At 41.2% G+C, this 20,779-nt stretch overlaps 1 protein-coding gene across 1 annotated transcript in view; it reads left to right on the top strand.

Annotated features, from left to right (window-relative positions):
• The first annotated feature begins 12,742 nt into the window (after nucleotides 1-12,742).
• LOC101317734 (transmembrane protein 47) overlaps nucleotides 12,743-20,779 on the top strand; it is a 29,208-nt gene continuing 21,171 nt past the window's right edge. The window contains exon 1 of the mRNA XM_019943011.3: nucleotides 12,743-12,968. Coding sequence (XP_019798570.1) covers nucleotides 12,743-12,968 — 226 coding nt within the window. The remainder of the gene's footprint in view (nucleotides 12,969-20,779) is intronic.

A 20,779-nucleotide genomic window follows, 5' to 3' on the forward strand; every position in this document is an offset into this window, starting at 1 on the left:
TTTGTGTAATTATTTCGAACTTTTCACCATTGCTTCTCCCACAGTTAATTTGACAATTACTAAAACATGGGCAAGCACCATAAACAGGTATCATAACAAACAAATAATTCCTAGTAAACACTCATCTCCACAGTGAGTGGGGCTACAATAGATTAGCCTAGTAGCCCTGAGTCTTGAGTATGCTCTGGGCATCAGTTGGCCTGCTTTACCCAGACAGTGGAGAGTGTTAGTTAATTTGGTTAGTTAGTTGGTTGTATAGAAATAGGTTTCTTACATGAGATCATGATACGTTAAAATGACATACAGGAAATTCCCTGGCGTTCCAGTGGTTAGGACTCAGTGCTTTCACAGCCGAGGGCCAGGGTTTGATCCCTGGTCAGAGAACAAGATCCCACAAGCTGTGCAGGGTGTGACCAAAAAAAAAAAAAAAAAAGGGCTTCCCTGGTGGCGCAGTGGTTGAGAGTCCGCCTGCCGATGCAGAGAACCCGGGTTCGTGCCCCGGTCCGGGAAGATCCCACATGCCGCAGAGTGGCTGGGCCCGTGAGCCACGGCAGCTGAGCCTGCGCGTCCAGAGCCTGTGCTCTGCGGCGGGAGAGGCCACAACAGTTAGAGGCCCGCGTACCGCAAAACAAAACAAAACAAAACAAAACAAAACAAAACCAAAACAAAACAAAAAAGACATATAAAGTATGACAGTACAAAAGATATCTGAACTAGGACATACTGTGTCCCTATATAATATCTTTCACTTAAGATGACATCACTCATCCCTGGTTAACACAGTAGTCTTACAAATTTTTGGTCTGTATTAGTATTCAGATCATGCTTTGCACAAAGTGACCTTGGTGTGTGATTTTTATAAATATTGCTTAGTCTGAAAGACTAAATTTCAAGGTGGAGAAAAAGGCGACTAGCAATGCCAGAGGAAGAAAAAGGATGGGGCGGGGGTGGGGGGGGAGGGGGTGTCAGTCCTGAGTGGAAGTCTACTAGCAGGAATAGAACAAAAGGCAATTAGCAGTGCTTGTCAACTCTTGTTCCTTCAGTATAACATAGCTTTAGGCCTCCTTGTAAAAAAACATTAGTTAGGAATAATGTAGCGATCTTGATGTTCTATCAATTTCAGATGACAGAAGAGAAAAATTTCAGCTTTACTACTTAACTGCATGGCCTTAGGTAAGTAACTCAAACTTTACGCAACTCAATTACCTCACCTGAAAAGCAGCACTGGCACCTTCCTCTTTGTGTGGCTGTATTCATTTAAGACATTTAAAAAGCATGGGTAAAGCACCTAGAAAATGCTAGAAGTTCATAGGTGCTCAAAAATTATAATTAATAATAATATTAATAAAATGATGTGCAATGAAATCTGATTTGGAGCTACTTACATTTCTCACACACTAGGTTATTAATATTCATGTGTCACAACTTTTAAGTCTCTGACAGTCCTTGACCAGTCATCTGAGTGATGCCCAGAGTATTTTCTCTTTTTCCCAACCTTCTAGCCAAACTTGACAGCACATCATAACAGGGTCTTATAATGGAACTCTCCTTCCCTCAAATTTAGATGAGATACCAAATAGAAAAGATATTGACATGCCAGAGTGAAGGTGACAGAGATTCCCTCTTCCAATTACTGAATTTACAAAGAAAAGAGTAGGATCAATTCCATCTCTTGAACCCCTCAGCCTGATCAACAGCATAAAAAGAGACCTAGAATAGAAGCAGCACACCTTTATAAAAAGAGTGGCTTTATACGTCCAATCTACAAAGAATTAATGCTAAATGAAGTTTGGAGCTTTGATTAATATATTGCAGCTGGACATTCTTTTTTTTAGGCTGCACTGTGCTGCATGCGGGATCTTAGTTCCCCAACCAGGGACCAAACCCATGCCCTGTGCACTGGGAGTCTTAACCACTGGATCACCAGGGAAGTCCCACAGCTGGACATTCTAATTGCTGAATCAAAATTATATTTGCCACCTAAACTGACGTGGGACTTGCTATTACATGAAAGTGAACAGACACCTATGAGCTCTATAAGAGTTTTCAACAAAGAGTGGAGGAAGATTACTCTGCACTAAAAATGTTTAAAGGGACGTTGGAGGAAAGAAAAAAATTGTTGCCTTTTATTCCTTCCAATGTTTTTATAGTGGTACAATACACATAACATAAAATTTACCATTTTAACCATTTATAAGTGTATGGTTCAGTGGAATTAAATTCATTCATAATGATGTGCTACCATCACCACTATCAATCTCCAGAACTCTTGTAAAACTGAAACTCTAAATCCATTAAACAGTAACTCCCCATGCCGCCCTTCCTCCCAGCCCCTGGCAACCACTACTCTACTTTCTGTAAGTTGCCTTTTGAATCATATTTTTTTCAAACAGACTTAAATTGGGGAATCATTTTTAACTCTTCACTCTTTAGTATCACATACCTTGGTTGTTTCCAAACAGGCCTTGCATGTTTTTCTATATAATGCTTTTCCAAACTTTTTTCTTCTTATGGAGTCGTTGTCAAATATATTATTGAAAGTATAGTCAACTCTAACTAAATCTAGAGAAATTTCTCTATTTCTGATCTCTTTCCATTTAAAGCACCATTAATGATTACCACCAACACTATCCTCGTTTATGTACACAATTTACTATCTTAACATTTGTTCTGATACTACCCAGAAGGGATAATGGGAAGGCAAGAAACCCATTACAAGACCAAACATTGCAGCATTAGCAGATGTGATGAGAAACTTGGACATAGTTGGAAAACCATTTGAAAGAGTGAAGGGAAAATGGAGCGGTGAAAAAGCCACTTCAATAGTGAAGAAGTCTGGCTGAGAGCAGGGGTCAAAGACAGAGTGAACATTTTGCACTACAGATTCAGCAATCCTATGTCTGGATTTTGCAGGGCACTCTTGATTTTTAATATTTTGCCTTGTTGTTCCTTTAGAACACTTAGTTGGTCAGACCTTGTGTACTAAATTTTGGTTTGATGACATGTTGATTGGAATGGATCTGGCTTGGTAATGGCAAAACCAGCCCCATATTCAGTAAAACAGCAGTAGGAATATTATTCCAAAATACACAGACAGTTTTCAGTTTGGGGAAATTGCTCACACCCAAGTGAAATTTGACTGTACATCAGGGAAAGAAGGTTCTACATATTTCCTGGGGAGAGACAAGGATATTCACCAGTATTTGATGTCATACAAATAATTGAGTATGGGCTGTGCGTGCTGTGTGGTGCTCTGTGTGTGTGTGTGTGTGTGTTTCAATTTGATTTACTGCTTGCTTATTAAAAAAAATAATAAGCCAGAATGTGGATCATGTGAGAGACTAAATATGACAACAGCAGAAAAAGAAATAAAAAGAGATAAGATTTTTAAAATGGGAAAAGGTAAATCATGTACACATACTTTAGAAACGCCTTTTGACTGTTTTAACCACTCTCTCCGTTTTTCTCACTGGACTTAGGGAAAGGGAGTAAACGCCAAAAAACATCGGGAAAACACCATGAGTTTAAAAGAATATGATAAATGAAAGTAGAATTAAGAAGCATGGCATAACTGAAGGGATTTTGCAGCAAGTCTATCAATATTTAAAATCACACCCTTTAAAATAATTTCTATTTTAGTTTTGCTGACTCCAAAGAACAACATTAATGTATTTACTTTTTCTTACATTATTTGATCCTGTACTCAGACACTTGCGCAAAGAATGAAAACCAGATTTGGGTTTTCTCCTAAAAAGAAGCCTGTTTCTAAGAGAGAAATGTACTCCAGGAAAGGCCTGAGAAACAGCAGCACACACTAATTCAGTCAATGAAAAAATATGTTAAAAAAGATTTAAAAACCCAAAGCACAAAAAACACACACAAAATATGTGCTCTCCCTCCTGGACACACACAAAGTATTAAAATGTATGACCAAAGAAATATCCAGAAATTGATATGAAAGTGACAGTGAATTGGTAAAAAGGTTCAAAACATGTTGAGAAAAATTGCAAAAGATATTGAATAGAATATATTAGAAAAATGTACTTCTCTGAATGTGTTTAAGAATCTGCTTTATCTGTCTTCCTTTATCAAAATTGGTGATATCTTGTCAAGAAATAATAAAGGGTTATCAGAAATCACAGCTTCACTTAGTTCACTGTAGGGTGATGGTGTCAAAACATAGAATGGTGGCGTCAATCACCCCAATTCTATGCCAGCTATGAAAAATTGGTCCCTACAAGGGTTACTAGCCTGTCCTTCAGTCTCAATTGTCAATTCTAATAATCAATAACTTTTATTTATCTTCTATTTTTTCCCCTGACCTGCCAACTATTCATATATAATTGAGCTTTTATAATTTTTAAAGTAAATTTCATTTGTCTTTCACTTTAGTTTTCTCTTCATCATACTGAAAAATCCTGTATCCATTCACTCCACACATCATGTCCCCTGGATAAACTTTCCCAAATGACATCTTTAGCTTACTCTCGCCTCCACAGGCAGCTTATGCTCTCAACACTGTTCACTGGCACACCATTTTTTGTTTGTCAGTTCATCAATTAAGAATAGTATATGTGAGTTTCCCAAATCTAATAACTGGGTTGGCTAAAGATAAGGAATTTAAAAAGAGTCTGGAGATCAAATGTCTAAGTGGCCTGAGTTTGAAAGCACAACAATGCAGCTTCATCCTCTTTCTTTACCTACACATATCATTTCCAGGCCTGTGACTCTCTGTATTTGATGGTCTTTATCAGTGTCCTGCTGTACTTTGTTCTACGATGCTCTTTCAGATGACTAGGCTAATTGAACTTTTGCCTTTCACTTCTTGATCCTTAGTAGTTTATTTATGTGCTGTGAAGTTGCAATAAATGTCTCAAAATGAATTCAGAAAAAGCCAGGGGTCACTCTTAGTGTTCCTCAGTCTTAAAAGTTGCTTTTTAATGTGCACTTGAAGAAGCATCATCATTTGTCTTCATCAGTCAGTTAACACATCTTCAGACTCTTGGGACTACACTGAGAATGACAGCTCTCAGAAGCAGGTGAAAAAACAACAAAAAAAGGTGGTTTAGAACTATTGAATCAAGAAAACCCTGATGACCCTTATGGAGTAATCATTGCCAGTGGGATCAAAATCAGTGACAATTAGAGCCTGCTGAGAAGTGGACATGAAAGAAACTCCATTCTCCTGGTCACCACATAATGCATTGAAGAGTAAGGAAGAAAATGGTGATTTTTAAAAATTCTCTTAGCAGCTGCTTTCATGCAGCTACCTGCAGTAGAGGTTGAGCCCTGAGAGACCTGAGAAGATGATGTAGATCAGGCACTTCCCAAACTTTAATTTGTACACTGATCACTATGGATCCCACTAAACTATAGATTCTGATTCAGTTAGTCCAGGGAGAGGTCAGGAATCTGCATTTCTAGTAAATTCTCAGGTGACTCCAGTACTGCTGGCATCTGTGGACCACAGTTCGAGGGGCAAGGATTTAGAGCCATAGGAATGAGCAGATGGATAGAGAAGGAAGGGTTGGGACTGACAGTGAGAGAAGAGAGAACAGATGCGGGCTCTGATGAGACAAGCAAGACGTGGAAGGCTTTCCTCTTTACAGTGTAGCACCCTTTCCTCATGACTCCATAAGTCATCAGAAAAGTTTCATAAATTCAAAACTATACGGTGCTACTTGATGTGTTTTTCCTGGAAATTTGCTGAGGGCTGACATTTGCACCTAGGTTGGTTAGGGGTAGAATTGAGCATTTGACTAGATGCAGAACCAGATACAGAGAAGAACAGAAGCAGCAAGGATTTGGGAAAGGATTTTGGATTCTGAAGGATCATGAAATTATAGAGTTAAACAAAGTTTCCCTAAATCTCCTAGGGACAAGAAGGCCTTAGCTGACATCTGGCTTATGCTAATATAATAATTATGATTAGTGCTTACCATATGCCAGACATTACACATTATATAGATTACCTCATCAATCCTCACAACAACTCGATGACATAGGTATCACCCTATTTTATAAAGAAGGGATCTGACGTTAATGGCAAGCCCAAATCCATACACTCAGTAGGTTCCAGAGTGATTATCTTAACATTGGTCTGGCTGAATCAAAACAATCCCCATTCTTGTTTACCAAAGACCAGAAAGCCTGAAAGGAAAGAAGGGAAAATGTGAAACAGGTAAAGTTGAAAAAAATGATTCAGGGAATGATAAAAAGCTCTGATCTTCATATTGTTCTGATATTTCTACCAATATCTGTTTGGACCTGAATGAACTGACATTTTGAATTTTGACAAACTACTGATGAATCATGCAGTACTCACTAACTTTACCGACACATTTTAAAAGGTGAAATCTAGAGCTGAGAGTTACACTGGAATACAATTCCTAAGAGGATCTTTTTTCCACTAGCCTCAATCCCCCAGCATTGCTGACATTTAAGACCACCTTTTGGAAATTCCAGAGAGAAATCGCTTAGCTGCTTTCTTCTACTTGGAAGTGTGAATATAAGTTGCTCCAGGTACCCTCCTTTCTACTTAATCCTTTTTTAATTTCAGCCTTTCCTTCAATTAACTTTGAGCCATTGCTATACTTGAGATGTATTAATTCGGGTTAATTTTTTTTCCATCGTGAGTGTGAGTACTTCAGGCCACAAAACAGAGAAGGGATCCACACTTTCTAATGAAAGAGAACTTTCTTACACTACAGAGTCCCTATCAGGAGAGCGCTTGTAAGGGCTTCCAGTTACAACAATTTTAAGACCATCTATGTTACAAAAAATAAACACATGGGAGAGGATAAAACAGTGCCAACCATCATGAATGAAACTTTTTTTGAGATGAAAAACTGACACTGTTGCAGTCTAATTTGGGAGGGGAGGTTCTAAGCAGGCACTTAGAATTTTTCCATCAAGTCACAGGTGTCTTCATTTAAATGTCCAAGAGTAAAAGGGCTCTGAAAACCCAGCAAGAAGTGCACAAAGATGGCTTTAGACTGAAATCTAAAGTCACAGAGAAAGCTTAGCTAATGGGTTCCAAAGAGAGCAATGGAAAATGTGAACAACTTCCCATGATGATTCCTAATGATGATGATCCATCTCTACTCTAACTTCCCTTGACTTGTGTTTAAGTCAAACCCAAGTCATGATTCAACACTAGTCCCCTTCGAGCTTCACCAAGCAAAATCTAGACCTGGTCATCCTACCCCTTTATTTTTGAGGCTTCCATTGTTCCAATTTCGATTTAGTCCTCAAGCGTGGGGCACACCAGGAGAGATGTAGAAATGATGTATCCTGATGATGATGGCCAAGGATAACTAAAATGCCACTAGGATGAGAATGTGTGGGTAGGCATGCATTTGCTTCAGGATAACTGAAAGTTTCAATTTATAGTTGTAGAAACAAAGAAACCAGAAGTTTAAAAATGCAGGCATACACTCCAATAAAATGTTTTTTAAAAATGCAGCCATGGGGCTTCCCTGGTGGCGCAGTGGTTGAGAGTCCGCCTGCCGATGCGGGGGACACGAGTTCGTGCCCCGGTCCAGGAAGATCCCACATGCCGCGGAGCAACTGGGCCCGTGAGCCATGGCCGCTGAGCCTGCATGTCCGGAGCCTGTGCTCCGCAACGGGAGAGACCACAACAGTGAGAGGCCCACATACCACCAAAAAAAAAAAAAAAAAAAAAAAAAAAATGCAGTCACGAAGTACAAGAAGTGCTTATACTTACTTGGTCATTTCTCCACAAAGCTCTAAGTGAATACAAATAAAATATAAATGTGGAATAAAACTTGTGCCATAATTGATTTTGTTAAGAAAATAGAAGCTTGAAAAAGAGATGGAAGAGGCATTTAGAATTAATCCCACTGGGAATATTCTGATTTTCCCTGTATTTCTAGTTCCCGGGCATCTGACACACTTCTTTCATTACAATAAACATATTTACTTTAAAACTAATCATCCTTCAACTCCAGTGGCCTCTTGTGTTTTCCCTTTCATGATTTATTTCCTTTCTCTGTGGGCAAGTAAATTATTATGGTCATAGGCGCTATTATGAAATAAGAAGTAACTTGAAGTCAAAACTCACACATAATGTGAAACGATGGATGTGCTCTTATTGACTTAAATCTAACAGATTCAATATTATACATTTTTAAATCATAAAAGACATTAGAAAATGATTGAATATAGTTATTTGGATGTGGAATTCTTCATCGTCATCAATATTCTTTTCTTAAAAGAGCAGAAGTTGTAATTATTAGTCACAATTATTTGTGATAACTCTAAGCCAACAATTTTGTGACAACAGAAGAAATCTCAATAATGCAATACAGAACACACCATAACCTGGAACTCTCTTGGACCTTATTAATTATCATAAATAGCAGGCAGGACTTATTATATCGTGGTTTCACTCACATCAGAATCCTTCTAGCATGGACCTCGAGAATGGAATTATAGTAAAGAGAGTAAACCACTGAAGTAGTCTTTGTTTCTAATTTCTAAAGTATTTTGCCAACATTATTATCTGTTACACTGGACAAACAGCTGGTGGATATTTCTAATCTTTTAACGGTTGCTTCATAATTTTCTCCTCCATTCTATTTCTTCCTCTCTATAGCAAACTAGTGCCTGCTCTAGGAAGACCTTTCCAGCAGCTGGAAAGAGAAGCATGACTTAAAATTGCAGAGCCAAACTGCCCTGTCCCTGATGGATAAAGCTTACTTTATATGCATGGTGACCTGGATTCAGAAAAACTGGATGACACCTCCCCACTGCCTACCTAAAGAAGGGGCACAGGATTGACATTGACCAGAGGCGGCTGTGACAGTGACAAGTTTGGTGACTTGAAGAGTGTATGAGATTTTCTGGGATCATTCCTGAAAACAGTACATCATTTCTCCCTTCCTAACTGATTACATCCCTTCTGAGTGATCCCAAAGGACTGAACCTTAGTAGTTGTACCTTTCAACTGCTAAGCAAATGTAGAGATGGTGCCCTTGCTGACAGGCTGTGAGCAGACAATGTGACATTTACTCCTCTTTATTCTCTCAAGACACATTCAAAGTCTGGAACGTGCTCCCTCCTCACCCCCCCATCTCTTCCATATCCTCTACCTCCCACCATGACACTTCCCTACTTTTCTGAATGAACTTCTCAATCTCTTCCATCTGACTTCACCTCTCACATTGCTGCCCTGTTTTTCTGGCCTGACTGATGCAAGCCTGAGGCGGATCTCTTCCTTTACTTCAGAGTCTGGGAATGACTCCTTCCTGTCTTTCCCTGGCTATACAACTCAGGCAGAGTTCCATGTCAGAGTTCTATGACTCCAATTCTCATGGAGCTCCTATACCATGGGATAGAATTTGGGCCCTTAGCCTTTGCCTCCCTGAGGTCTAGGGAGAGGGGTGACCATGGTGATATGGTGCCCAGGCTAGGTTCAGGTGAAAGAGGGGGTGTCTGGCCTTTGTGTGGCACCATAATGAAGGGCCAAAAAGTCATCACTTCCAAGAGATCTCTAGTAAATTCGCCTAAGCAAGGGACTCTTTCTTCACAGTTCAATGTAGGCCCATATCATTTCTCAGTTATGGGTCTTTTTTTTAAAATTTATTTGGCTGTGCTGGTCTTAGTTGTGGCATGCAGGATCTTCATTGCCGTGTGTGGGATCTTCGTTGAGGCATGTGGAATCTAGTTCCCTGACCAGGGAACCAACCTGGGCCCCTTGCATTCAGGTGCGGAGTCTTAACCACTGGACCACCAGGGAAGTCCCTCAGATATGGGTCTTTTTCAATTCTTGTTTCTACTCCCCTCCTACACACACACACACACACACACACACACGCACACGCACACGCACACACACACACACCCCTTAGCTGTCACCTCCCATCCTACTTCCAGACAGATACCTTTTTTGTTTTTTGGTAGGTTTTCATTCAATGTTAACTATGAATCTCTGCTCCACCGTTTCCCTTTTTAGAGTAAATGCAGGTCCACTATCCCTTATATGAAACCTCTGGGGCCAGCTGTATTGAGGAACTTTTTCAGATTGTTGAATGATGCTATGGTTCATATGTTGTAAATTAGACAACACCCAACAGGGTTTGTGGCTCCATATTTATTCACACTAAGTGGGATAAACCAAAACCATACATAGCCTCACATCAGTTTGTAATTGTTTTTTGTTTTTTTATTTGTTTGTTTTTACCAAATGAGTTTGCTACAAACTTATGAAAAGGAAAAAAAAAAAAACCCTTCTGTCTTGAGAGCTTTTTGTATTTTTAAAATGAGGATTAAGGATTGGTGATCTGTATTATGCTGTGCAAATTCTAGACATATTAAAAGAGGAATGGAGTATTTTAGGAGAATTTGGCTTTTTTGTTGTTAAAAATGCCTTATTTTTCTAATTTTTGAGACAGTACAGAGACAATTTTATAGGTGGTACAATGAAGGATGGAGTTGTTCAAGTAAGCAGTTTAGTACAAGCCGGAAAAACGAAGCAAGGGGAGGGTGGGGCCGGAGGAGGAAGGAAGCCCAAACTAGATGGAACGAAGATAAAGAAAATACTGGCAGACTGGGACTGGAACTTATTAAAGGGCAAGTGATAGAACTTGGAGAACAAAAAGATAACTTTGAGGGCATAGTCAAGAAATATTCTTAAAAATTATTTTCAAATGTACCTTATAAATCCACGAACATATATCCAGGTAAAAGAAAGATATTCCAAGCCTGGTCCTCCCTATTAATCGTCCTGGTTTATAACTTTGCAGTGTTCCATTAGGAACTGTTTTCAAGGATAAGCATGTAAGCTTCTTTCTCCTTGGAAGGTTGGGAGGCCAAGAATCCTGCTGGAAGTTAGAGGTTCCGGAGCTCAGAGTGCTCTAGCATTCTTTGTTAACTGCGGTAAATATCACGATGGAGAGGTAGGGGAACAAATGTAAGAAAACAATGGGTTTTTATTTCACATTGAGTTGGTTCTTATTCTCGTCATTTGACACTAACTCAACTGTTTCTTGCATTCAAAATGTTGCTTCGGTCAAAATGTAGTCAGCCCTATGGAAAGGTGATTAGAAGAAAAGAAACTGTTATCCGCAAAAAGTATGAACTCCCGCAGCGTTGAGGATGGTGTTTCATTAAAAGAGAGAAGGCATTTCTTCCATTCTTCAGATCTTAACCACTATTTTTGGGTTTCTTCCCAACTTTTTCAGACAGTGAAAGATCTGGGAACACCCCTACCCCCATGAACTATCAATAAGTTGTTTCTTTTATAGGAAAAAGGGCAAGTAGTCAGAGATACAGGAGACAGATAACCTACCAATCACAAGCTGAACTATAGTCAGTTACAAATTGCAAATTCAGTTTCAATGGGAGTTTATTCCTCATGTACAGGGGGAAAAAAATAGAGCGTCTCCTTAAAAACAGAGACAAGGTCGAACTGGGCTGAATCCTTAGCCCCAAGCACACAGTAAATATGCGTAGATTCATTACTTAAAGATATGCCACTTTTCCTATGCCAGGCCCTGGGCTAGGTCTTCGGGGCACAGGAAAAGGTTAATGCAATGGAGGGATTCAGATCCCACTTGGCATAATGTAAAGCCGAATGAATAAAGGTTTTAAATAACGTACAAAGAACACAGCAGCGGGGAAGCAAGTACGGTTTACATCACATTTGGTGGGAGCTCTCATTCCCATTTTAGCTCCTGCGTTCTTTCGTTTCACGCCGCCCTTCCTAGGGGGCGCGAAAGGAGGCGAGCCCAGAGAGTAGAAGCCGCAGTAGGCCGGCGGGGAAAGTTAGGAAATAGGGAAAACTGGCGGGAGGGGGCGGGGGGGGGGGGAAGAGATCGCGTCCAAGACTGCGTCCATCCTGAGTTTGAAAAGAGAACAAAATGCCTTTTGTCACTTTTCTCCACCTTCTTCCAAATCCCCCCGGGATGAGAAATTGGCGGGGCGGGAGGGGGTGTGTTACATCGCTGAGAGAGAACCTCTCTTTGCTCCAATGGCCACAGCCCAAGAAACCTAGGAATCTACAGCTGACGCCTTCTAGAAAAGGACCCACCCCAGCTCGCTAAGAAAAGGAAATCCACGTGACGGGAGGGGGTGGGGGCGGGAAGCCAGGCGACCCCGGAGCGAGCGCGGCCAGGGGCGGGGCCGGGGGCCGGGCAGCTTCGAGGAATTGCCCCGCGCAGCGGTTCTGGGGCGGAGGGCTCGCATGGGGCTATGTGGGCGCAGCACACTAGGGTAGAGGACTCAATGCGCGCGCACAGCGCACGGTGGGCAGAGAGAGAGCGGACCCATTCCGCGCGCACCGGGCAGGGGTGGGGCGGCCGCAAGCCTCTCGCGCCGGGAGCCTGGAGCCAGGAGCCGGAGCCTGACGTCGGCCCGGGTGCTGACCGCTGCCCCTCCCCGCTCGGCACCGCCTCCCGCAGCCGGGGAGGGGCCGGGGCGGAGCGAGCGAGCGGGGCAGCGCCGGGGCGGAGCGGGCGCGGGCAGAGCGCTGCGCGGGGCCGGCGGCGAAGGTCCACGGCGGGAACGGCGTCGCTGCGGCTACCTACGACCCGGTCCCCGGCTGGCCGCCCCTCAGATCCACCTTCGTGGCGCGGCGGAAAGCGCGCGGATCCCCGAGGGAGCGAGTCCACGCGCGCGGCGGCTCGGCTGCTTCCCTCCGTGGGAGGTCGGGCTCCCGGCTCTCCGGACCCGCCTGGCATCCTAGTCTCCGGCGGGGCGGGCCGGCTGCGGCGCCCGGGACATGGCTTCGGCGGGCAGCGGCATGGAGGAGGTGCGCGTGTCGGTGCTGACCCCGCTGAAGCTGGTCGGGCTGGTGTGCATCTTCCTGGCACTGTGTCTGGACCTGGGGGCCGTGCTGAGCCCGGCCTGGGTCACGGCCGACCACCAGTACTACCTGTCCCTGTGGGAGTCCTGCCGGAAACCCGCCAGCTTGGACATCTGGCACTGCGAGTCCACACTCAGCAGCGGTGAGGGCCCGGCGCGCCGCGACCCCTGCCTCCCGCCCCGGACCTCCCCGCGCCCCGCTGCCTGGACAGCTACCGCCTCTACCCGCCTCTCCTTGTGTGTCCCCCACCCTAGTCCGCCCCCTCCATCCTGGCCCTTCGCGGATCCTCGGGCTCCAGCCAACTCCCTGATCTCCACCCCTCACCTCTCCCCAATCCCGGTCGCCAAACCCAGTACAATGTCCCACGCCCTCTCCTCCCGTGGCCATTCCTCGGGCTCTGGAGTAACACGTATGCTATTTTGGGTAATTGTTATCATTTAAGGCGAGAACCATGTGGCTGTGTTGAAAATGCAACGCCTTCCACACCCGCGTTAAAAAAGACACAAGCAAAAGCGCCCCAACTCCCATCAGGATGCTGTGGGTTCTGTCTGCCTTCCCCACTTCTCTCTCAAGGAGGAATGTGCCTGAGTTTACCTCTGAGTGCCCCCGTTTCTGTCTGTTCTACTCCACTTTACCTGGGTTTTCCCGTGAGTTTCGGTTTGGATTTTAGTTCCTTAAATTTTTGAGCGATGTGAAGAGTTGGGAGAGGGACAGGCTTTAATTTCCTTGCCTTTTTTGGTGACGCCGTCCTTGGTTGAGAGTTGCTCTTCTTTCTTTCCCACTCCAGATGCCTCTTCAGTCCTCCAGATCTTTCTTGCTCTTCTGCATGAGGTACTCACAGATGCCTGGAAAGTTGTGGCTTATTCAGCCAGCCCTGGAAACAGCAAAGGGATGGGGTGGACGACGGAGAATTAGGTAGTCACGGAGGGCCTTTACAAACACTTTACTCTCTCCTTGAGCCCCGGTTGCCTTCCCCTGCCCTCCCAATGTTACGCCCTTAGCAGAAATCTGACAACTTCCGATTTCTTGCTGCAAACCCCTATTCCTCGCTAATCTTGATTCTTGAGCTGCTGGTGTCAGTGCAGAGAAAGGGGAATAAAAGGCAGAAGACCAGGCTGTGATTTTATACACTTACACGCGCACCCCTGAGAAACTCATTAAATTCCTTCGTGACAGTTCCCTGTCTTCTCTGGGACTATTTATAAAGCCTTACTGGAAACGTGTCAAGTTCCAGGCAAGTTGAAATAGGACAAAAAGCCACAAAAATCAGATTTGCTTTTGTCTTTGGTTTCTTGTTATAAAAGAAATTAGTGCACTTGGTTTAGTTTCTTCCATAAATTTGTCTGTTTACAAAAGGCTTTTTCTTTGATATTACCTCAAAATTTCTATTGAAGGATTTCGTCTTTGTTGCTTAATTTACTGTGGAGGGGACTGGTTGGCAGCGGGAGGTCAACATTTAGGTCTTTTAATTCTTTCAGGGTTGGTTGTTTACAACTAAAGATAAAATAAATTGGTAAAATGCCTTTCTTCAGTAACCAGGGGATCCAAATAAACTTTGGAGAAAATATGCTTTCTTTCCCCTCTCCAATAGAAATGGAAATTTATGTAGGAATGCCAGCTCCAGCACGTCTCCTTAGCAACGTGAATCTTTTGCCCCTTTCTCTCTGTCTCCTGAAATAATAGCCCCCTGATTGCATAAAGACTTTTCAGATAGGTAGGAGAAACAAGCTTCAACTCCCATTTTCTTTTCAGGCCCGTATCCTTTTCTCTCGGCCAGGAATGTGGGGAATGGGGAGAAGCCAGCTCGAGTTTGTGGCGCGTCTGCAGTGTTTGCTAATCTTTCCTTCATTGCCTCCATACCCATTTATCTTTGCTTTTTTCCTCTCTAAGCACAAGCTTAATGCAAATATAGTTGTAATAGGACTCTGCAAGGTAAAAATCGGAGGCTGGTACAGCTTCTGATTTTTTCTTCTAAATCCGTTATTCTACCCTCTTGCTGAAACTCATACTGCAGCATTTATTTCTTGTTGCGTTCCTGAAAATAAAATAGTTTTCCTCCTAGAAAAAGTACACTTCAGAAGCAAATTGGGCTGGTGGAAATGGTTTTGTTGGAGGCTATCTGGAACAAGTTATTGACTTTCTTTATGTAGTAGCAGTTCATTTTTCCTCCCCAAGGTGGTGGTGGACGGGGAGGATGCAGGAGGAAAGGAAACAAAATCTGGAAAATCGCTCATCTCCCCACTTTACAAAGTCTATTTTCTTACAGTGTTCGGTGCACTTGAAGCTTCTGTGCACCAGTATTCTGAAACAAGGGGGAAGCTTGAAGTGAAACGAACAATGTTTTCCTTGCCCGTTCCAAAGGGCAGGCAGCTTTTCTCAGTCTGTTTGCTGTGTTGAATAGCAGAAAGCAGGGAGGGAAATGTCTTCTCTGAAGATTTTAAGAGATCCACTTCTTTGTCTCGAAATGAATTACCTCAGGAGGAACCACCAAGGACAGTTTTACTGAAGGCCCTTTACCAGCATCTTCAGGGCTTAATTAAAAACCTTTGTCTTAATTAGAATTGAAACTGCCGTGAAGAGGCAAGCTTGTAAATACAGAAGGGAAATTTCAGGAATGTTTCTACCGATGACAATATGTCCTACTTAGGCCCAGTTCCTAGGGAAACTTTCCCCTCAGCCATTATTTTTAAAGCCGCATTTTAATTTTGGTACCAAATGTGCATCGTTTGCCGCTTATAACCTGTTTTATGGTTTTAAGCAAAAGCAGCAGAACCATTCCTTTTGTGTCCTGGTGTATTGTAGGTTGCGTCAGCACTTCTAGTACGAACCAGTAATCCGGGTGTCAGTCAACTGTAATGCTTTTCTCCGGTGTCCCAATTCAGTGTATGGGGGACTATCCAGGCATTCATCCTTAAGCTGTAAATTTCCCAAAAAGACAAATGAGAAAATGGCTAATAGACTGTCATTCGCGGTGGAAACAGGAAAAAAATAAATTAATTAAGTATGCTTGTTAGGAAGTTTAGAATAGGAAGTACTCACATGGCTGCTGGCCACAGAATTTCTAAGGATGATTTTGGCAGCCTTTTAATACATCTTAAATATTATTTTTAAATGATAGTAATGTTTTAGACTTTTGCTTAGTCGCATTTAGTTTTGATAACTTTTTTCCTAGAATATAATTACAGGGTTTCACAGCCATAGCAATTATAAGAGAATCCTTAGTACAAATAGGATTACTCAAGTGTATATAGAAAGCTGACACCCTAAACTTGACTTCAAATGTACTGTATAACCTCTAGGGTAATTTTATACTTCTTCTTTAAAATTTATAAATACGTAGCTATTTCATATAAATCAGATTGCTTTTTTGACGTCTGTGTTATTTACTGACTAAGCAAAATGTAAGGGTGTGCAGATGGCCAAATGAACACAATTTACTGAGAGTAATTTTGGGATATAACAAGTGGCATTTATCCAGCTTTCCATCCACAAAATACTTGATTAAATAGTTGGTTCCTTTTTCAAGGAATATTAACATTAGCGCACTGTCCTAAAAATAGCTGCATTTGTAACGAGTCACTGGCAGTTTTGAAATGGCAGTGTGCTGTAGGCTAATAACAGGTGAATATTATTATTTTCAGTTGACAAGGGGTTCTTTTAAGAGTGCTTTGTATGTAGCTCATTTTTTAAAAACTGTGATATAAAAATCCACTTTAAAAGGCATTATAAGAAAACCTGTCTTGGGTGGTAGTTTAAGATAAACGGAACTGCCTAAACACCTGCAAATCTTAGAAAATCTGAGATACAGTGATTCTGAGTTCAGATGTGTATCATCTGTGCATATTTTGAATCCATATCTTAATTGGGAAACGTAATTTCATTGGAAAACTTTGCAATGTGATTTACTCCACGGAAAATTCAGCTTGTTGCTTGAAATGAGTTGATATTGATGCATGTTTACAAATAACTCAGCAAGCCTGGAGGTCACAACAGTTATACTCTATTCTGGTTTCCTAAGAAAGAACAGAAGTAGAACAAATGGAATTTTTTTTAACCTATACAGCGTAGACTGGTGGAAAATTATTCAAAGAGCAGCACTTAGCACCAAAACTTTCTTGATTAATAATCCAGAGAAAACCCAGTATAACATTTAAAGATCTTGATGATGATTTCCTTTTAAGGTCTCCTAAGACTCTGAAGTTCCCCAGATTGATTTTTACAAAGGACATTTTAATCTGTGGGCAGATATAATTCCTCTTTTGTTCACATTTGTAGAATGATTGTAATCTCCAGGGAGCCATTTAGATCAATCTTTGTCAGCTAAGGGATTTGATGAATATGTGAGAAGCCTGGCCTTTCATAAAACCTTTCAAAACAAAACCAAAACAAACAAAAGCATATCTCAAGCAATAGATTTTGCCCGCTGTCAGGAATAAATTTGAAGAATCACTTTCAGGTTTCTGTTTAATACTAAGCCCACTTAGTGAGACCGCAAAGTACTACTGGATATATTAGTGAAAAGGATTTTAGGTGCTCCAAAATAAGTCCCTGGATTATATTACCTAAATATCACAGTAAACTTCTTTATGAACTCTGATAAATTATAACATAATCCTCTAGGAGGGCAGAGTAGTGTTGTGAAGAATATATGAGGCTTTGGATTCAAACTGCCCTGAACTTGACCACTTACCAATCATATGACCTCATACAGCTTACTGTCATCAGATGATTTGTCATGAAGATTAAATATGCAAACATACCTGCTCATTAGGGTTGCATTTCTTCCTTATATATTCAGAGAAGCAAACCCAAAGTGATAATTTTTTTCAATAATTGAGGACTTTTTCCTCCTTAAGTGGTAAACTTTTTTTGCATTGAATGATGAAGTGTGTTGTTAGTCTCAAATTTAAATTTTGATATGTACTTCCCAGCATTTAACAGTGCTCTTGGTAAATCATGATCACAAATTTATTGTCTAATAGCTACCTTTTATTCAGTACTACTCCAGGCCAGACATCTCTATTATTCCCAGTGTTGAATAAACTTGCAGTTTAGCTAATGTTATCTCCATATATTATTGAGGAGACCAGGTATTTTTGTAAGTTTACCAAGTTCTCAATCCGTGGTAGGGACAGGTTTTCTCCAAGAGTGTTCCAGTTATTAATGCTGGAAAACAAACCAGCCCCAAAGTTAGTGGTGTCAAATGACAGTTATTTTTTTATGCTCATGACTTTTGTGGGTCAGGAATTCAGATAGGGCATAATGAGGATGGCTTTTCTCTGCTCCAGGATGTGTGGAGCTGGAGCTGAGGGTGATTTGAATGGCTGGAAACTAGAACATCTGGAACTGCAGGATCTTCTTCCAAATGGTTTCATGGGGTTTGACTTATTGTTGGGAATGGCTGGGAGGCTGGACTCAGCTGGGACTGGCCTTTCTAGCATGATGGTCTCAGCATAGTTGGACTTCTTTTCTTACAGGATGAGTAGTTTTGCTGAGAGCAAGGGTTCAAAGAGAACCAGTCTCTGTCTAAAGCAGCCTGGGAAATCACAGAGGAGCCATATGTATAGTCCAGATTCCAGGGGAGGAGAATTGGGCTCTACTTCTTGATGGAGCAGTGGCAAGGTCACATTGTAGAAGAGCATGTAGGATAGGAAATGCTCTTGGGCCACATGTGCAAGTATAGTCTGACACTGGAGTCTAGCCGGAAATCTGCATTCTTTCTTTATTGCCTCTGAAGAACCAAGACAACTACATAGCTTCTTTCTTTAAGAACTTTGAATCAATTGTATAAATAACATTTGGCTGGGGCAAAAACTGCCCTCAACCAACACATGGCTTTAATGATTAGTCGCTTGTATGGGATTACTCTAGATTTGGAATCAAATGACCTCAAAAACTTAACCTGTCTACAAAATAGAGAACGTTTTTCTCTCTATATATTCAACCTTAGGTCATTTTTGGATTATAGTCTCAAATGATCAAGGATCAAACTGATTAAGAATCTGAACTCTTAATTTGCTACTTCATGATAAAATTTTAGCCTTTCTTAGAAGGTTTTGTATGAGTCTGACAAGATGGTTTGTACATGAACACTAAAATGTAACAATTCCATACAGGAGCCAAGTTTTGTAGTGCTAGAAAGGTATGAGAATTGCAGGGATGTTTTTTGTTTGCTTGTTTTTTCATTACTTTAATAACATGATTCTTCTCTTGATAATTGCCCATATGTTGAGTCACAGAATCACAGCACATTTGGAGTAGAAAAGATTTTAAAAAATAATCCTGCCCGATTAAATTTATTGCATGGACAAGAAAAATAAGGCAAGACAGAATATTAAAGACTCAATAGAGAGATTGTACTTAGCCATAGTATTTTTGCAGGGTGGGTTTTCAGAATTTCCAGTAATATTGCAGATAACTATCTCTTGGTATTTGAAGGATTGTTGAATACTATCATGTATGGAATTTTCGATGAAGAAGTTAAGGACTGCATGTGAAACAGCTGTCTACTTTTTAGAAGATTATTTATCATCCAAGATTTGATTTCCCATAGATTTGATTTCCCATAGATTTGATTTCCCATAGATTTTATTTCCCATAGATTTTTGATTTCCCATAGAATTTAAAGAGTCTTCAAATAGACTCACTGTTGACAAGTCCATTAAGTTTTAGATGTTTTTTATCATCAAATTTTACATTGTTACCGTGGCTAGTCCTTAAAAATCAATGAAAACTTCTTTTTCTTTAAGTTTCTCTATGATAGGGTTCTTTAAAACAACTGCTTGATTTTAAGTTGAAAAACACTTCCAAAAGTCTGTGGAAGCCAGCCATGTAAGTTTCTTAACTTGATTATATGCATATAAATTTCACTGGATCAACTTATTACTGCATTCTGACTTTATTTTTTTTTTAAAGATACATTTATTTATCAAGAGACTGATTTTTCCTATCAACTTATTACTGCATTCTGGGGGACTTCCCTGGTGACACAGTGGTTAAGAATCAGCCTGCCTATGCAGGGGACACAGGTTCGCTCCCTGGTCCGGGAAGATCCCACATGCTGCGGAGCAACTAAGCCCATGCGCCACAATTACTGAGCCTGTGCACCACAACTACTGAAGCCCATGCGCCCTAGAGCCCACATGCCACAACTACTGAGCCCGTGTGCTGCAACTACTGAAGCCTGCGCGCCTAGAGCCCATGCTTCACAACAAGAGAAGCCACCACAATGAGAAGCCCGCGCACTGCAATGAAGAGTAGCCCCCGCTCGCTGCAACTAGAGAAAGCCCACACGCAGCAGTGGATTCCCAACACAGCCAAAAAATAAATAAAGATTAAAACAAAAACAAAAAACAATTATTATTGCGTTCTGGCTTTATATATTTTTTTTAAGATACACTTATTTATGAGACAGATTTTTCCTTAAGCAGAATTTCATCCTCACATGTCAAAGGCATGGACAGTTAAATCTTACCAGTCTTTTTAAAGTATTGGATCATCTCCCTTGAAAATTAGACAAGGACACCTTCCTTACCCTTTTTTGCTCCTATATTTGTTTGGGATTTTGAGACATAAGTAGACCATCAATTTTCTGTTCTATTGTAGTCTTGCCTTTGGCACCAAAGACTCCTATTAATAAAACAAAACAAAACTAAACAAACAATAACCCCTACAAAAATGAAGCATCCATGGTTTCCAGAAAACCAGGAAAAGAATATCTAGATCATTTTTATCTCTACCAGCTTATTAACTGTTGTGAGATTTAAAATGATAGTTTTAATGAGCCATGTTTCAAGATAAGGTCACAAATATTGATCGTCTTTTCAAAATATATGCGTATTAGGCAAAAAGATGTTAAAAAAATAGAAGTTGGGACTCCGAGTCACATATTCTCTATGCATGAAAAGGCACATCCACAAAAGGACTCAAATTTCCATCAGAAGGAGTTTTATT

The sequence above is a fragment of the Tursiops truncatus genome, chromosome X (assembly GCF_011762595.2).
Source record: "Tursiops truncatus isolate mTurTru1 chromosome X, mTurTru1.mat.Y, whole genome shotgun sequence".
NCBI lineage: Eukaryota > Metazoa > Chordata > Mammalia > Artiodactyla > Delphinidae > Tursiops > Tursiops truncatus.